A 19,388-nucleotide genomic window follows, 5' to 3' on the forward strand; every position below is an offset into this window, starting at 1 on the left:
GCGGGGGACCAACACCGGAGTGGTCTAGAGGATCCTGGGACGAGTCGGCTCTCATTGCCAAAGGGAGCCTCTAGACTAGAGACTCATCGCACAAGAAAACCTTTCCTGCAGAGAACTGGGCAGGACTCTTCCCAACTCCTCCAGGTCCCTCCTCTCTTCCCTCCCCACCCCCTCCATTTCTGCCTTCACTCCCCTCTTACACCCCACCCCTCCTCCACCCCCTCCACTTTCTCTGCTACTCCCCACTCCCCTTCTCCACCCTACTTCCCTCCTCCACCCCTCCACTTCCTCCTCCACCCCTCCACTTCCTCCTCCACCCCTCCACTTCCTCCTCCACCCCTCCACTTCCTCCTCACCCACTTCCTCCTCCACCCCTCCACTTCCTCCTCCACCCCTCCACTTCCTCCTCCACCCCTCCACTTCCTCTTCCATCCCTTCCCCTCCCTCCTCCACCCCCTCTACTCAGTCACTGGCTGGAGTGACCCCTCCGGGAACCTTCCCTCCTTGGTGCTGGAACCCAGAGTCTGACTTCTCCCTGGTGCTCCCCACTGTTCCCTCCCTCATCTGTGTCAGGTTGTGTGAAGCTCCTGGCAGCATCTGAGGGAGAGGCCACAGCCCTGAGCCTGCTTACAGAAGCAGTGCTGGAAGCCAGGGCTGCTCTTAAGAGCAAAGGATGCCAGTGTCTCTGTGCACCTTTGCACAAGTTAACTAACCTCTCTGATCCACCCAACACTGTCTCACAAAGAAGAGAAGCTGATCCTACAGTCAGGGCTGAGGACAAAGTGAAGACAGAGAAGGCCCAGAGCAGGCAGAGGTGCAGAGCTCCCAGGTGGTTAGGACTGGCGTTTATTTCGGGTCACATGGGTTCCACACTCCCTCTCCTCTTGCAGTCCACCAGACACACACACACACACACACACACACACACACACACACACACACGCGCGCGCGCACACACACACACTACACACACACACACACACACACACACGCACGCACACACACACACACACACACACACACACACACACACACCACACACACACACACACACACACACACACACACGCATACAACGCAGCAGCGGAGTGAGCAGCTGAGAGAGCTCAAAGAGCAGCCAGGCGGAGCTCGGCCACAGTGGGCACGGCTGGCCCTCTGGCCTCTGTCAAGGGCACCTGAGGAAGCAAAGGCTGCCAGGAGCCCCAAAGGCTCTGAGGCCTCTGGGTTGACCAAGCTCAGACAGCCTGGTCCTCCCTCTGCCTCAGGCTGAGCACTCTTGCAGCTGCCAAGAAGGCCACCCCAGTGAGCAGCTCAGAGACAAAGCTAATCCAGCTGAGGGCCAGGGACCAGCCAAAGCGGATGTCCACCTGATCCAGCAGGGCCCGCTCCTCCAGGAGGCACGCTGCCTCTCGGAAGGCGGCTGCTGAGTATGCGATGTAGACGCTGATTCCAGTGAGGGTCACCATGGCTGCAGGGAAAGACCAGGACAGTCAGTCAGAGCCTTCTGGCCTGCCCCTCCTCCCTGCTCCTCCACTCCCCCACTCCCGTTCTCCACCTCCTCAGCTTCCTCCTACACGGAGGACATCCTGTTCTGTCACTCCCCACCTAATTCTCCTGAGACAGGGTCACTCACCGAACCTAGAGCCAAACTGGGAGTCAGCCCCATCCTGTCTCCACTCCTGAACGCTGGGGCTACATGTATTCCTACAACCATGCTTGGTTTGTTCCCGGGGCTTGGGGGATCTGAGCTAAGTCCTCTTGCTTGCACAGCAAATGTTCTTACACACTGAACCATGTCCTAGGCCGGTCTCTCTCTCTCTCTCTGTCTCTCTCTGTCTCTCTCTGTCTCTCTGTCTCTCTCTGTCTCTCTCTGTCTCTCTCTCTCTCTCTCTCTCTCTCTCTCTCTCTCTCTCTCTCTCTCTCTCTAAATACAGGGAGTCAGAGAGCAACCATCTGGGCCATAGTCCCACTTTCTCTGGCCAGCCATGTAAGCAAAAACTGCCTCAGCCCATGTCTGCCTTGTTTGGATTTGATTGATTTAGTCTGGTTTAGTTAGGCTTGGTTTAAGTATGGTTTGGGTTTTTGGGGATGTGGTTTGTATTTAGGTTTGAGGGGTATGGTTTGATTTAGTATTGGTTTTATGTTTCTAAGAGTTATAGTGTATGGTATTATCTGGACGTCAACTTGAGATCCTCCAGCCTCAGCCTCCTGAGTGCTGGAATGACAAGTGTGTAAACCACACCCTGGTGTGTGTCACCTTCTGATAAGTAACCTTTGTCTATATCCACCATGTGATATACATGGTTTTAACATGCCTGCATATGGTGGAGCAGCTTTAGAAGTTATTAACACGTGCGTTGATTCACACAGCCTCCTTTTATGGTGAAACACATAAGTCTACCTTCTCAGCCACAAGCAAGTGCAGTGTATATGGGTGCATGATGCAGTGTGTGCTGATTGTAATCACCAAAATGGACAATAGGTCCCTGAACTTATCACTCCTGCTAAACAAAGCTGAGAGACATTCAACCAGCATGTCCCCAGCCGCCCCCACCCCCACCACAAGCTTCTGCTAGGGTTTTGTTCTGTCTCACTGTAAGCTCAGCTTATTGAGGCCCTGCAGCAAAGTGAAATCGTGTGCACTGTGTCCTGCTGTGCCTGGTCAGTCTGATCCCCCACATCAGAACCACTGCTCAGCAGAGAGCAGCAAAGACAGCACGTGCCAGGGTCTCTCATCCCCCCACAACTCTAAACTGGAAGCCAAGGCCATCAATGGGAGACCAGACAGAGGTGACAGACACAGCTCTTCAGTAAAATGCTAGGGATGACGCCCGAGGCTGTGTCCTCCTCCTCCTCCTTCCTTGGAACTGGAGATCTTGGGACCTCAAGGCTGGAAACCTCTGTCCCTTCCATCTGATATCACAATGAGGAAAGGCCCTCACAGGAGCTGAGACCCCGCCCCTAAAGAGGGCTCCTGCACAGCCCTCACCACCCATGCATCTGGACCTGGACCCTGGGCAGTGGAAACCTACCTCCAAAGAGAAAGAGGGTCCCAGTGAGCTGCAGGAGGAGGTGGGCTCGGAGGAGGAAGCTCAGGAACCCGGTCATCCCCCCGAACACCATCATGATCAGACTGAAAGGTAACAAGATCACAAACGTCCCGTGCATGGCTAGAGAGAAGGGGACCAGGTACAGGAAGTCACTAACAGTATGCAATAATTTCCATACGTTTACCATGTACCCGCAATAATAGGAACACCACAACTACTTCTACTGATAAAAGAACGGTGGAGACTCCGGTGTGCAAGGTCTGTACTGAGCATCATTGCACTTTCTCTCTGTGACCCCTAGAGGGCAGTGTTGTATTACTATTATTTTCTCAGTGCAGCATTGAGGGGCTGATATTCTAATGAGCATGCAAATGAACAAATAAGCCTGTGAGACAAGCACCAGGGCTCCTGGAATATTAGTTCTCGTCTAGGCTGAGGATACTTGCGAGTGGGTGAGCAGGCAAGTGGGCAGAAGAAACGGAGAAAGGTCCTTTCATAAAACCCTGTACCCAAATTTTATCTCTGCCCCTGGCCCCACCCCCAAATTACAGGTGCCTCATAAATCCAAGGCACATGACTCATTTTATCCTGGGGGTGGATCTAATCTCATCCCACAGCCCAGAAGAAACTACACACCCAAAAGGCTTTGTGATCTTAATAATAAAATGTTAATAAAATATCACACAGGGACCAGAGAGATGCTTCAGCGGTAAAAGCACCTGCCACAATCAGTCTGAGTTTTGGACCCCACATAAAGGCGGAAAGAGCACACACACACACACACACACACACACACACACACACACACGCACGCACGCACGCACGCGCGCACAACAAGATTTTAAAACTCTGTAATCCAGGCAGTCTCTGACCAGGATCTGGGACTTGACCATGGTGCAAAAATAGATCGGGTGGAAATTGCCCTTTCCATTTTTGACCTTTCATGGGAGTACTAGAGATTTAAACTCAGGCCCTCACTCCGCGCAGCAAGCATTTAACTCACTCAGGCGGCTCCTCAGGCCACCAGGATGTCCTCAGTTCAGCAGATGAGTAGACGGTGTCTGCTCTGATCACAGCTTCACCATCCAGAGACAGACAAACAATTCACAGACAGTGCCCCCTGTGGGTGAACTGACAGACTCTGCGCAGGAATTATCATCCAGATCACAGTGCTTCTAAGAGTCACACAGTCCTCAACCGCCATTACATCACCCACCTCAACCACAGGCACACGCTAGCACTGAGGCAGCTGGGATATGTGTGTCCCTCAATTGTCTCAGGATAGGCCAAGCACAGGCTGCCACACTCCCCTCCCCAGGCCTCCAGTGTCGTCCACACCACCATCTGAGAACCCAGGAGCCATGGCTAGCTGGGATGCAGCTTTGCAAACCTGTTTTCTCATCTATTAAATAGAGAGCCAACAAATACCCCTTCCTCTAAGCCTATGTGTTGAGGACCCAGCACATTAAAAAAAAAAAATCACCCATCAAGGAGTTGGGGAGATGGTTCAGTCCCTTCAGTGACTACTGTGCAAACACAGGGACCTGAGTCTGGGCCCTTAGCATTTAGAAAAGGTGGGGTGCAATAGCATGCATCTGTAACACCAGAGATGGGCATGTGGAAAGATGGATTCTTGCTGCTATGGGCCAGTCAGTGTAACTGAATCGGTGAGCTCCAGAGAAATAGAAACTCTCTAAACTCTGTCTCTGCCTTTAATCCTAGCGGATCTCTGTGAGTTCAAGGCCAGCCTGGTCTACAGTAGAGTGAGTTCTAGGACAGCCAGGGGTACACAGGGAAACCCTGTCTCAAAACACACACACACACACACACACACACACACACACACACACACACACACACACAAAATAAATAAATAAATAAATAAATAAACAAAACACCTATACACGTAAAATTTTTTAAAAAAAATAATATCTCAAAAACAAAAAGTTTAAACTGGGCATTGTTGTGGGATGTCTTTCTGTATGCTGTGATTATGTGTTGCTTTGATTGGTTGATAAATAAAGCCCTTTGGCCTATGGCAAGTCAGGTTATAGCTAGGTGGGAAATTGAAGAGAGAGAAAGGAAGAAGAAAGACAGAGGCAGAGGAGACACCAGCACCTCCAGGAGAAGCAAGATGTGAAAATACTGGTAAGCCACGGGGACGTGGCAATTTACAAATTAACAGAAATTGGCCAAGTTATAAGAGCTAGCTAGCAAGAAGCCTGCCATAGGCCACGTAATTGGTAATTAATATCAAGCCTCTGAATGATTATTTTATACGGCTTTGGAACCTTGGGGCTGGGCAAGACCGGAGAAACCATCTGACAGGACCACAATAGGCATTGTGCTTCATGCCTATCATCCCAGCAGCTGGGAGGTAGGGACAGAAGGATCCGAAATTCAAGGTCATCCTCAGCTACATAGTTCACTCATGGCCAGCCTGGGCCTCATGAGACCCTGCCAAAACAAAAAGCACCAGGAATTTATTTGCTAAGTTGTAGAGTCAAGGTGTTCAAATCAAGGTCCTTGTCCCACTGCACGGGGTGGCCCTTCCTCACAGCAGCCGCTTCCCAGCAGCAGTGAGCAACACGGGGCATTCCTTGGCTTAGCTGGCTGCACTCCAGGCTCCAGCTCCACATCTGCCTCTTTGCTCTTCCTCTTCTAAGGACACACGCATCACGGGTTTTACAGTCCGTCACATCAGCTCCAGAGGACCTCACCTGGAGATCCTCAGCTACATCTGCAGTGTCGCTTTTCCCAAATAGAGTCAATCTCCAGTTCTGGAGCTGAGGACATGGCCTGTCTTTTCTGAATGTATTCATTTAATGGTTGGGCATGCCATGGCGCGCATGTGGGGGTCAGAGGACACTTGGTGGAGTCGGCTCTCTCTTTCCACCTATGGGTGGCGGTGTGCTTTGAATATGCACTGTCCCCCACGGGCTCTCGTGTTTGAGCTTTGTCCCCAGTTGGTGGCACTGTGTGGGAAGGTTGTGGAGCCTTCAGAACGTGGAGCCCTGCCGGAAGACGTTCATCCCAGAGGTCCAGTGGGCTTTGAGGTTTGACAGCCTGACCCCGCTTCCCACTCGTCTTGGCTTCCTTGGTGTGGACGCGATGTGACCAGCCAGCCTCCTGCTCCTGCCGCCATGCTGTTGCCTGCTGCTGGGTCTTCCTCACCTGATGGACTCCGTCCCTCTGGAACTGTGAGCCAAATGAGCCCGTTCTCCCTAAGTTGTCTTTGTCATGGGTATTCTATCACAGAAACAGAACGGAAGCTAACATGGGGGGGCTTCTAGGGTCACAAGGCTTGTGAGGCAAGTGCTCTTCTTAGACCCAGGCATATATTGTTGTTGCTGTTAGTGGCATCATTTTTTAGTATGACATCATTTACCACACTACCATACCTTCAGTGGTATGCAGTAGGAGCATCATATATGCCAAAAGTAGGTGCTCAATAGATGGTAGTATCTTTAGATTATAGATGGTTGTGTGGTGTTACTACAGTACTGTACTGGCCATGATTAGGATAAGTCTTTCCAAAGCTTGTCCCCGCTTGGCTCTATCACAGGGTGATGGAACAGTAGGATCTGGGGACGGGAGTGAGGTCTCAAGTCGGCTGGGGTGTGTCTTCCAAGGACATTGCAGGACCCTGGCCTCTTTCTCATTCTAGCATCCTGGCAGTTTTAAGTGAGCAGTTCTGCTTGGTCATGTGTCCCCACCACAGTGTGTCACCACAGCCCCAAGTGATAGGCCCAAGGGACAGTACAGTGTGACCTTCGAAATTAAACTTTGTGTCCTGGTGAGTCGATCACATCAGGTGTTCTCATAAGGGAACACTGACTAATCCAGCTGAGGGACTGCAGCAACAGCATCACATGGCCCAGGACATTCTGTAACTGGCGTGTTCATTCCTCGGTGCGGCTTTATAGTCTAGGCACACTGATCTCTTCTTACAGGCTACGTAATTTTCCTTAACTTTATCTACACACATAAATGTCTAGTCATTCTCGTTCTATGCACTGAGGCTCTTCCTTTCTTTCCTTTTTATTGTTTCTTTTTTTTTTTCTTTTTTTTTTGGTTTTTCGAGACAGGGTTTCTCTGTGTAGCTTTGCGCCTGTCCTGGAACTTACTTGGTAGCCCAGGCTGGCCTCGAACTCACAGAGATCCGCCTGGCTCTGCCTCCCGAGTGCTGGGATTAAAACAAGCATGGCATCGCTCTTCCCAGAAACGTCACACAGATTCTAGAAGCAGAACCAACTTTTTCAATTTTTAAAACATGGAATTGACTTTCCACAGAAGCCCAGAAAGGCTGCCCTCACACCCAAGCCTCCATTTTCCCAAGGAATCGAGGCCTGCCTTCGTCAGCTTTCCATTGCTGTGGCAATATATCTGAGAGAAAAAAATTAAAAAGAAGAAAGGTTGATTTGGGCTCAGAGCTCCCAAGGTTTCAGTCCGTGGTCGCCTGGCTCCTTGGCTTTCAGGCTGGTGACAGGGCAGAAATGTCATAACAGAGAACTGTTCATCTCTGGGAAGCCGGGAAGCAGAGAGGGAGAAGAGGCCACTACCCCGACTCCTCAGCCTCTTCCTCCAACCGGCTCCACAGCCTAAAGCTCACTCAGCTCCAACTCATCCAGAGTCATCCATGGATACGGTGAGTGCCTCGCTGTTCGGTGACGACCTCTCCGCCCTTGCCTTTCCTTGAGCTCTCCACAGACCACGAGAGGAGATTCCATACCTAAAGCGTGACCGACTCCTGGGCTCGGGCCTCGCTCGCTCTCCACATCCCACCTTGCCTGCAGCACCACTCCGAGGAAATCATACATCATGTCCCTCCTGTGCCCAGAGCCGCTCGACACTGAGTGTTTTATGTCCCTCTCTCCGTTTCCGCCCCCGCACTTCCATTTTCATCTCGCACCCAGCTTCATTTTAATTTTCCACACTACTGCAGCGGCCCCGCATCCAAATGCCAGGAAACCCGGTCGGGTGATTTTTCTCCCTAACCTTGCGGCCTCACGGAGGCCAGCCCCAGCTCAGTCAGCCTCAGCTGCTGCTGAAAGCATTTGACCTCTGAGTCCGCCTGATCATGGTCACCTACTCTGAAGACACAGCTGAAGATGAGCCTGGACAGGTCAGGCACGCACTGAGAAGCACTTTCTAGCCCACCCTCCAGAACTACAGGCCTTCTGGCTGTTTCTGGAACATACTGGTCCAATCCTGTTCCACTTGCTCTTCCTCCTCAGTCTCCTGTCTGAGGCAGAATAGCCTGAAACTCTGGTCAGTCTCACACACTTGTGTGTGAGTACATGTGTGTGCCTGTGTGTGTTTACATGTTCCTGAGTGTGCAGGTCTGAGTGTGCTTGTGTGATGTGCATGTAGAGGCCAGAGGTCAACTTCAGGTGTCGTTTCTAAGGATGGCACTCAGTTTGGCTGGCTGGACAGAGAACCCCAGGGATGCACCTGTCTGCTGCCTAGCTGCCCACTAGCACCAGGGTGGCAAGCATGTGCCTGTCACACCTGATGGGGGGGTAAAGGGGGTTATGAATTTCGTTTTGCTTTTGGCTGTTGTTTGATTGGGTTTTGTAGGTTCTGGGGGTGAAACTCTGGTCCTCATGTTTCATGGCAAACACTTTACCAACGGCGCCAGCTCCCAGGTCCTCCGGTCTTCTTGTACACACATTGCACTGAAATGTGACTCAGCACAGCATCATTCCAAGAGAGTAGAAGTAAACTGCCAGGGTTCAAGTCTCAGATTGGCCAGCTGCTGTGCAAACTTACGTAACTCGCCTACCCTCTCTGTGCCATACGCTTCCTCCCCTACAAAGCTGGGTGTGATAACATGTATGATATTGGCCCCTCGTGGGCTGTGGTGGAGATTTAAAAAGTTGATAATTGTGAAGACATTAGAGCAGTGTTTGGCCCACAGCGTCTGTCTCATGGTCTTCAATGCCAGACAGACAGACAAACACTAGGAAGGAAGTAAATGTACGCTAAATACATCAGGAGGTCAGGCAGGGAGATGGCCCAGGGGTGAAATGCCTGCTACACAAGTGTGAGGACCCCAAGTTCAAAACCCAGCGTCCACGCCAAGGCGGGGGTGGCAGCGCCCATTTGTAACCCTACAGGTTGGGCAAGGGGGGCAATCTGGTCATGGGAACTCACTGCTAGATGTCTGGCTGAAACAGGAAGCTCCAGGTTCAGCGAGGGACCCTGTCTCAAAAAACAGGGTGTAAAATGATACAGAAAGACACAACATTAACCTCTGACCTACACATGTATATGCCTGGCATGTACACCTCACACACAACACACACACACACACACACACACACACACACACACACACATGCACATACAAAAATCTTCTTTTTAGAAACTTTATTATGTGTGCATTTGTGTGTAGATGTGTGCATGTATGTTGGAGAGATGATGTGTGTCGTTTCATGCATGTAGAGCTCAGAGGACAACTTTATGGAGTCAATTCTCTCTTATCATGTTTTCATGGGTTCCGAGGACAAAACCCAGATCCTCAGACTTGCACGGCACATCTTCACCCACTGAGCCATCTTGCCATCCCTCAGAAATCTCTACAAATAAATAAGTTTCCAAGTGGGAAGCTGGAGGCTCAGGGATGTAATAAAGATGTAAGCATTCATTGAACTCCTACTGTATACAGATCCTGTCCCTGGATCTTTGCACATGGAATCTCATTTCTTCCCAGAAGGGCCCACTTACGGTCACAGGTGACTGCTAAGAATTTACACAGGTGGGTAAGTTGCAGTCACGAAACCCTATTCCCTGTCCGTTGTCTTTAAGGGGCTGATGCCATTTCTGCCCCTTTAATAAGAGTGTCTGTAAGGGCCAGAGTGGTAGCACATGCCATTAATCCCTGTGCCCAGGAGGCAGAGGCAGAATTCGAGGCAAGCCTAGTCAACAGACTGAGTTCCAGCACAGCCTGGGAGAGGGGAAAAAAATAAAGAAAAGAAAAGGAATAGTTACATGGTCCAACCTGGTCAATCAGCACATGGTGTCTTTTAGCTTCAGTCAGTTGGCGCAACACAAAGGCCTATGATCGGATCTGGTCCAATGGGATAGCCCCTCCCTTCTGGACTGCAAGATTCAGCCCAAACACACCCCCATCCAAAGCAAAGCTCACAGAGGGAGGAAAAGGGATGGAGCCCAGGGGTCCCAACACATTAGACCTTCTCAAAACATGGGCCAGCCATTCCTCCTCCTCTTTAAGTTGGCATAATTGGTATTTTTGGCATTTGCCACCAAAAGATTCCTGACTGACACCCCTAGCCCACTGGCTGTCCACCATAGCTCTTGAAGAATGCTAAGTGATAACTTCCTGCTGTGGGATGTTCTGTATGGCAAATGTGTTGCTGATTGGTTGGTAAATAAAGCACTGATTGGCCATTGGCTAGGCAGGAAGTGTAGGCAAGACAAGGAGAAGAATAAAGCTGGGAAGTGGAAGGCTGAGTCAGAGAGACACTGCCAGCCGCCATGATGAGAAACAGCATGTGAAGATGCCGGTAAGCCACGAACCACGTGGCAAAGTATAGATTAATGGAAATGGATTAAATTAAGCTGTAAGAACAGTTAGTAAGAAGCCTGCCACGGCCATACAGTTTGTAACCAATATAAGTCTCTGTGTTTACTTAGTCGGGTCTGAGCTGCTGTGGGACTGGTGGGTGACAGAAATTTGTCCTGACTGTGGGCCAGGCAGGAAAACTCTAGCTACAACTTCCCTGCCACAAAGAGCACTTTAATCTGGAAGCCAAATAAATACTCAAGCCAGGGTATCAAGATGGCTGCTGAGGGACGCACCCCCTGGATGCTGAACTGGTTGGTTTTCATCTAAGAAGAGAGTCTTAATGAGGAATTATCTAGACCTGGTTGGCTTGTGGGCATGTCTGGGGTGGGGGGGGGGGGGGGGAATGTTGTCTTAATTGTTGGCTGAGGTGGGAAGACCCACCCTAAATGTGGAAGGCATTATTTCATACACTGGGCCCCTGACTATATAGAACAGAGGTTCTCAACGTTCTTAACACTGCAGCCTTTTAATACAGTTCCTCGTGTTGTGGTGACCCTCAACCACAAAATTATTTTCGTTGCTGCTTCATAACTGTAATTTTGCTACTTTTATGAATCACAATGTAAATATCTGTGTTTTCCAATGGTCTTAGGCGACCCCTGTCATTCCACCCCCTCAAAGAGTCTCAACCCTCAGATTGAGAAATGCTTATATAAAAGTAGAGACCACTAGCTGAGTACTAGCAAGCAAGCAAAAATCCATCCACCCCTTTTGCTCTTGAGTGTGGACACAATGCTCTAAGTCCCTGCCTTGACTTTCTCACAACCAGGACTGTAAACTGGAATTGTGAGCCAAACAAACTCTCTCTCCCCTAAGTTGCTCTTTGTCGGGGTGTTTGCTACAGCAACAGAAATGGAGCTAGAACAGATGGCTTCCTCTGTCCCTGGCTGGAAGAGGTAAGGAGTGGGGCCATCTGCTCACCCCTCCCCAGATGGCCCAGTGGAGTCAGGAGGCCGTGGTGATGGGGCATGTCTGATCACTCTGCCTGCCGGGCTCAGAACACACTGAAGTGGTCTCTCGGCAGACTTGAGTTTTCTGTCCACCACGCGCACCGGGATCAGCTTAGGAGGCGACTCAGAACAGCTCTGTTGTCAGCCTGTCTCTCTGGCCAATACAAAGGATCTCCAAATGACTGGAACATCTTTACATCATAAAGAGCTTGGACTAAACACAAAATTCATTTATAGGAGAAAACCAGTTCTGAGAAAAAGCTCTCTCTGGAGGTGACTTGCAATGAGTGTGGAGTCCAAAGGGGCAACTTGCCCTCATTCCTGATAATACAGTGGGAATCACAGCAGCTCCGGCGCCTGGCTGTATATGCACCAAGCACCCGCCACCCTGGGCTTATTAAAGGCACCTCTCAAATTCCGTCCTCACCATGAGATTAAAAGGCCATCAAGATGGCTGGGGGGGGGGGGGGTGGTAAAGTGCTCGCCATGCAAGCCTGCTGGCCTGCGTGCAATCCCCAGAACCCACATAAAGGCAGAAAGAGAGAACCAGTTCATGAAGTTGTTCTCTGATCTACACACAGACAATAATAATAAACAATTTAAAAGCACTCTGTGTAAGAAGGAGGTTAAACAAAAAAAGATTAGAAAGAAAATGGTTGGTGCCATCAGCACGAGGGAGCTGATCCCAGACAGGGGGAGGAAATGCCCAAGGTCACACTTACAGCTGGTAGTGGAGCTGTGGTTACATTGACATCAGAGGTTGAGGGCCAAGGAAGCTGCTGAGTGAGACTTCCGCCTGTTTCTCAGAGTCAGGGAACAAGTCGGGCTGTTACAGTAACAAGTTCAAAGGAATGCCAGCCCAGTGTCAACCCCACCTCTAGCTGTTGGATTCACCCAGAAGCAGGACAAGGTGACTGAACGACAGCATCCAGTTTGGCGAGGAGTCTAAAGATAGAGAGCCTGGAAGGGGCTGTGGTGGGGAAAGTGAATGACTGCTGAGAGCTTGCCATGAGCCTGTCAAGCCCTTCTTTGAGACAGCATGTTGCCCTACACTCACACAACAGCTACAGAGCAAATGAGGTCCTAAGCGATGTTCATTTTGCTCATGCAATGTCTTGGTTTATCATGATTGTTACTATTTTCTCCCTCCGAGCTGGGGATAGAACCCAGGACCTTGCACGTGCTAGGCAAGTCACTGAGCTATACCTCCAGACCTCTTTAAACTATTAATTTAGTTTAAGTCACCCAGGCTGACACTGAACTCGCACTGGAGCCCAGCGGTCTCCCGTCTTCCTGCCTCGGCCTCCTGGTGGTTCATGTATTTTTGTTCTCGTTTTATGGATCCTGACAGTGCCCTTAATGGTTTGGACAACACAGAATTCTAGGTGATTCTTGAAGCAGTACTCAGACAGCAGCCAAAGTACTGCTCAATGCCGCTGGAGTGCCTGACAGTACAGATCACCTAACCCTCCTCAGCCCCAACACAGGGGTGGCCTCAGGAAGCTAGCTGCTGGCAGTGGGAACGTACACAGAGGTGGCTGGAGCCGACTGACGGGCAGCTGACAAGAGCCAGGGAAGGCTTGGGGAATTTTGTGAGCCAGGTGATATTGTGCTGGCAATTTAAAACTGGTCACAGTGGAAATATTTACACCACAGAAATGGGCTAATACCATGAATCAAGGGCTTTTAAATTGATTTCCATGAGTTATTTGTTAAATATTTCCCAGCATGCTATGGACTTGGGAGAAACAATTCTGATCCATTCATCTATTAGTACATCCGTCCATCCACTCATCCATCCATTCACTCATTCCTTCACCCATCTAGTTGTTCACTAATTCACTCACTCACTCATTCATCGGTCTAGTCATTCACTCATCTAGTCATTCATTCAACCTTCCATCCATTCATTCACAGGCCCAGCCACTCATTCATATATATTGAATATATAACATGTAATTTTGACCCATAATGTAGTTTACATTCACTCTGTAGACTTTTGCTTCGTGGTCTGCAGTGTTCCAGGTTCTGTGCTAAGTACTGACAATTCAACAGTGGGAAGGAGAGCTATAACCCCTTGCCTTTGTGGACTTTACAGACTAATGAGAGAGTCAGATTCTACACCCAAAAGAGCATAATGACCTTTACAATGAGAAGGAAATTAGCCAAGCTAAGCTGGTAGGTGGAGGCAGAGAGACACAGGAAGAAGAAACAGCATGTGCAGAGTCCCATGGCAGGAGGAAGCCTGGGGCACAGAGGGAAGTGCTGGGGAAGAAATGAAAGGAGAGGGAGCTATTGTTACTTCCTAAGCCTCGGGCTGTGTGCCCAAGGCCCCCCACATCCAAGGCCTATGGATTTCCACCCTCAGATCTTCCTCAGATCCCCTCTATGGGACCCTTCCTCGACTCAGTTTCCAAGTGAAAGCCAAAAATGGAGGTGATGTTCAGGCCTGGTGCTACAGGCCTATAATCCCAGCTACTCAGGCTGAGGGCAGGAGAATTGCAAGTCCAAAGCCCGACAGAGCTACAGAGTGTGCTCAAGGTCAGGCTAGAAAACAGTGGGACTGTTTAAACAAAACTAAAAAGAAGGAAAGAGGGCTAGGGATAGAGTTGGGTGGTAGAGCATTTGCCGAGTGTGAGCACGGCCCTGGATTTAGTGCCCAGTACTGAAGTGGGTGGAGAGAAGATGGAAGTACCAACTTCATGGGGTGGATGTGAGAAGCAACTAAAGACAACGATGAGAAGCTCTTGGTTTGGTGTCTGCACAACTCTAAGTTCCAAAGAATGAAATTGCTCCTTTGTTTCCTGCCTTCCACAAGTGCCCTTCAGCCCTTTCCTCTCTTCTCTACAGAGGGTTAGGCCCTGTGGGAGGTGCTGGGAAAACCTGACGCCAGCAAGGCACAGCAATGACCCTTCAGACTGTTCTCCACCTCCTAAGCACCTGCCTTGAAGCACCCCACACCCTCTCTACTGACAAGCTGGCCCTCGGTCTATGAGACAAGACCTCTCATTCGGCCTTCAGCATCCAAAGATGTTCAGACACCAGTGTGGGCTCCCCTACCGTCTTTCGTGATGATTGCCACTCAAATGCAATTGCTCGGATAGTGAGGGCCTCTCTCCGCAGCGAGTCTATAAGGGCCTAGAGGGCATTGCTTAGATTTGAGTTCGTTCTCAGTCACCAAGTTGCTTGGTGCACAGGACTGTCGATTAGTTGGAAGAACTCTACACACATTCTAGGTAGAGCAAGAGTGGCCCCGCCCCGCTGACGTAGCCCCAGTCTTGTCTCAGGCCTGGTGGTCAAAGGCCACCTCCACCCACCACCATCACAACCACTGCAGTTCAGGAACCCAAGTTCCTCCATCCATCCACTATCCCCAGACTTACTGAGAAGCTGTCGGCTTGAGTCGCTGACCGTCACATTTTCCTGCCAGAAGGGGTTCATCAGCGGCGTGCAGGAGCTCTGGACTGATGGAAGGGAGGAGTTCACTGGCAGGACCCTGGCATTTTTCCCCACAAAGCCTCCCTAGATGTCTCCCACCCAAGAAAGCAAACGGAGCGTTGTGCACTTGTGAGCCGCATTGTGCACTTGTGAGCCTAGCTGGGCCCTGCCGGGAGCACTTGTGCAGGCCATCCTCTCTGTCCACCCTCCCCGCATCCCTAAGTGAGAGAGGAGTGTGAGCCAAGCAACAGGTCCCAGGCTTGCAGGTACAGCACCATGGTGCGAACGCAGACACCTGGGGAGGACCCTTACCCCGGCAAGTGCGCCAGAGACCGGAGTGGGAGCTCAGAGGCTCTAGCTGGCTGTGGTTGGCGGGTCCCCGGTCCTGCGCCCCCGAGCTGTTCCTCTCCAGCCTCTCGGTGTCGATGATGTACCAGAAGTCGGTGCCGATGGCGACCGCCAGCAGCACGAAACTGATGGCCCCACTCAGTGCCGCCGCGCCCGCCAGAGCGCCCAGGCGCACCCGCATCTCCCAGCGTAGGGCCCCTGGGCGCAGGCTCCTGCCCACGCTCCCCGTCTGTTCGCTGCACCCCAGATTCTCCAGCGTGGATCTGGAGCGCGGCTCAAACTCTGGCTCCACCACCCTCACCTGAGCGATCACACTCGCACGTGCTCCAGCTCGGACCCACGATCTCAGGGCTCCCTGTCCTCTCTGACCTCCTCCCTGGTGCCTTCCGACCCTCCCGGAGCACCGGTCCCAGCCCGGCACCGTCGCTGCCTCCTCACTCAGCTCCACCCTGTGCCCGGTGCACAGTCCCAGCGCCTTCCTCCTTCTAGCTCGGCACTTTTCTCCCCAGACCCCACTACTGCCCCCACTTCCTAGCCTCACTCTCCATGAACTCCCCAGCAGCTCCCCGCCACTTTCGGCCTCAGCCCTCCTTGCTCTCCCCACACCTCTGCTTTGACCCCCCCGCTGCAGCCTGGGTCTACCTTCACTTCCCACAGCTCTGGTTCAGGGCCAGTGCCCTAAAACCTCAGGAAGACTGGCTCCCAAGGCAAGCAGGCTGGACTGAGGGAGGGGCCGAGGGGGCGGTGCTGGAGAGAGGGCGGACTTCAGACACTGGAGTCAGAGGGGGGGCGACAGTCTCTAGTCTGAGGGTACAGATTCTCCCGCAAAGCCTCCTCCTGAAACGATTTTGATTTCAAAATCCACCTTCAAGTAATTTTTATGGACTGGCTACAAAGGAAAAAGTCGGATTTGGGTTTTTTTTGTAAAAAAAAAAAAAAAAAAAAATTCTTTGAAGTAGGGAAGGCCAGGTTCTGTGAATCTATTTTCTTTGTCACCAAAGTCTTCATCATCACAGCCACCACCTCCCTCACCCCTGCTACCACCACCTCCCTCACCCCCACCCCACCACCTCCCTCACCCCCACCCCACCACCTCCCTCACCCCCACCCCACTATCTCCACCTCCCTCACCCCCACCCCACCACCTCCCTCACCCCCACCCCACCACCTCCCTCACCCCCACCCCACCACCTCCCTCACCCCCACCCCACCACCTCCACCTCCCTCACCCCCACCCCACCACCTCCCTCACCCCCACCCCACCACCTCCCTCACCCCCACCCCACTACCTCCCTCACCCCCACCCCATCACCTCCCTCACCCCCACCCCACCACCTCCCTCACCCCCACCCCATCACCTCCCTCACCCCCACCCCACCACCTCCCTCACCCCCACCCCACCACCTCCCTCACCCCCACCCCATCACCTCCCTCACCCCCACCCCACCACCTCCCTCACCCCCACCCCACCACCTCCCTCACCATCTCTACCATTGCTCTCACCCCATAATCATTATCTCTACCATCTCCACCCTCACCCCCCACCACCACCAACAACAACCATCCCCACCCTTCCCCTCCACCACCACCAACAACCATCCCCACCCTCACCCCACCATCACCAACAACCATCCCCACCCTCACCCCACCATCCCAATAACCATCCCCACCCTCACCCCACCATCACCAACAACCATCCCCACCCTCACCCCACCATCCCAATAACCATCCCCACCCTCACCCCACCATCCCCAACAACCATCCCCACCCTCACCCCACCATCCCAATAACCATCCCCACCCTCACCCCACCATCCCAATAACCATCCCCACCCTCACCCCACCATCACCAACAGCCATCCCCACCCTCACCCCACCATCACCAACAGCCATCCCCACCCTCACCCCACCATCACCAACAGCCATCCCCACCCTCAACCCCCACCACCATCACCAACAACAAGCATCCCCACCCTCACCCCACCATCACCAACAACCATCCCCACCCTCAACCCCCACCACCATCACCAACAACAACCATCCCCACCCTCAACCCCCACCACCATCACCAACAACAGCCATCCCCACCCTCACCCCACCATCACCAACAGCCATCCCCATCCTCACCCCACCATCACCAACAACCATCCCCACCCTCAACCCCCACCACCATCACCAACAACAAGCATCCCCACCCTCACCCCACCATCACCAACAACCATCCCCACCCTCAACCCCCACCACCATCACCAACAACAACCATCCCCACCCTCAACCCCCACCACCATCACCAACAACAAGCATCCCCACCCTAACCTTACCCCACCATACCAACAACAACCATCCTCACACCCCACCATCACCAACAACAAGCCTCATCATCACTGTTACCCGGCAGCAGCACAAACCTCATTACCATTCTCTTTACCATCATCAGCATTCTTATCAACCCTACCATGTTCTTAACCAGCATAAAACCTTCCATTCCTTCAAGAAAGACCTGCAACACCAGTGTGTCTGAAACAAGGGCGCAGGCTGAGAAGGAAGGAGGCATAAGCAGCCCAAACACAACCTAGACTTCCCAGTCCTTCTCATGCAAGACACCCAGAGAAATTGTTCATGTGTGTGCGGCATATGGGAGTGAAGGAAGCAGATTCTAAGAGCCAGACATAGCCTGCCTTGGGGGCTGCAGCTATCAGCCGCCCTCGTGGCTGCCTTCATGGCTGAGGGTTAAAACCCTTGACCCTGCTGCCATACATTCTTAAAGAACTGTCTTGCTAACATCCAAAAGTGAACAGGCTATGGTCAAGTCCAAGATCATTAAAGTGTGCTTAGAACATCCCGAGGGATGGTGGTGGGGGTGAGTAACCATAGGGAGGTCTCAGTTAGTCTCTGAGGAAGTGACATTGATCCTGAGACATGGAAGAGACACCAGCCTATCATGCCTATAGAAGTGTGTCAGTTTGAGTACATTCCAGAGACGCTGAAAGAATTGGTGAAAGAGGCACAGAAGAGTGAGATGGGGGTGGAGGGCAATGGTGTACAGCTCTGCAGGCTCATGAGGGGGACTTGGGGTTTCAGAGCCCCCAGGATTGAAAGTTTAATCTCTGGACAGTTTAAAGCAAGAAACTGAAATGTTCTAACTTACATGGTGGGGGGGCCTAAACCCTCAGTCTCTGTGCTATTAGTATATAGTGCTGAATGGCAAGAAGCAGGAACAGCTGAGGAGGTGAGGGAGTGGGGGAGGTGGATCAGCAGGTGAGAGCCCCGCTGAACAAGCATGAGGATCTGAGTTCAAAACCCTGGAATGCACAAAAAAATCAGACGCAGTCACATGCACTTGTAACCCCAGCTTAGGGTGGGAAGGGCAAAGATGGAAGGATCGCCAGGATTTGCTGATTGCCAGGGCTTGCCGATCTCCAGGGCTTGCTGATCTCCAGGGCTTGCCGATCGCCAGGGCTTGCTGATCGCCAGGGCTTGCTGATCTCCAGGGCTTGCCGATCGCCAGGGCTCGCCCATCTCCAGGGCTTGCCCATCTCCAGGGCTTGCCCATCTCCAAGGCTTGCTGATCACCAGCCTAGCTCCAAATTCAGAGAGAACCCAGCCTGAAAACAACAAAGCAGTGTACACCCCCCAGTCTCCATGGCATGTATGAGATTGTGCACACACACATACATGTACACATACAACACAAAAACAAAATTTAGGAGGGGTTGGGAAGACATACTAGAAGAAGCGAGGGATCCTGTAACTTGGGCTAGGCTAGTAACATGGTGAACAAGGAAGTGTACGTAGTGTTTCACATTGAAAGGTTAGAACTGATCAAGACAGCGTTAATGTGGAGAATTATGCTGTCATTGTTTTTCTCATTCCCAAAGCCTTCATCCTTCTCACCCTCATCTTCACCCTCAGCAGCATCAGCGTGCTGAAGCCATAATTAAACCTTCAATGTCACTTGCTCTTGGTTGGCTTTGTAAAAGTCACTGACTGTGGAAGTCACACAGCTGGACAC

At 51.8% G+C, this 19,388-nt stretch overlaps 1 protein-coding gene across 1 annotated transcript; it reads right to left on the minus strand.

The window, feature by feature from the left end:
* Positions 1–974: 974 nt before the first annotated feature.
* Tmem114 (transmembrane protein 114) lies at positions 975–15,892 on the minus strand. Its single transcript, XM_052757204.1, has 4 exons — positions 15,342–15,892; positions 14,975–15,055; positions 3,033–3,170; positions 975–1,468 (listed from the first exon to the last, which is right to left on the minus strand). The coding sequence occupies exons 1-4, from the start codon at positions 15,556–15,558 to the stop codon at positions 1,236–1,238; spliced, it is 669 nt and encodes a 222-aa protein (XP_052613164.1). The 5' UTR covers positions 15,559–15,892; the 3' UTR covers positions 975–1,235.
* Between the last annotated feature and the right edge of the window lie 3,496 nt (positions 15,893–19,388).

The sequence above is a fragment of the Peromyscus californicus genome, unplaced genomic scaffold (genome assembly GCF_007827085.1).
Source record: "Peromyscus californicus insignis strain IS unplaced genomic scaffold, ASM782708v3 Scaffold_3__1_contigs__length_106647218, whole genome shotgun sequence".
NCBI classification, from domain to species: Eukaryota; Metazoa; Chordata; class Mammalia; order Rodentia; family Cricetidae; genus Peromyscus; species Peromyscus californicus.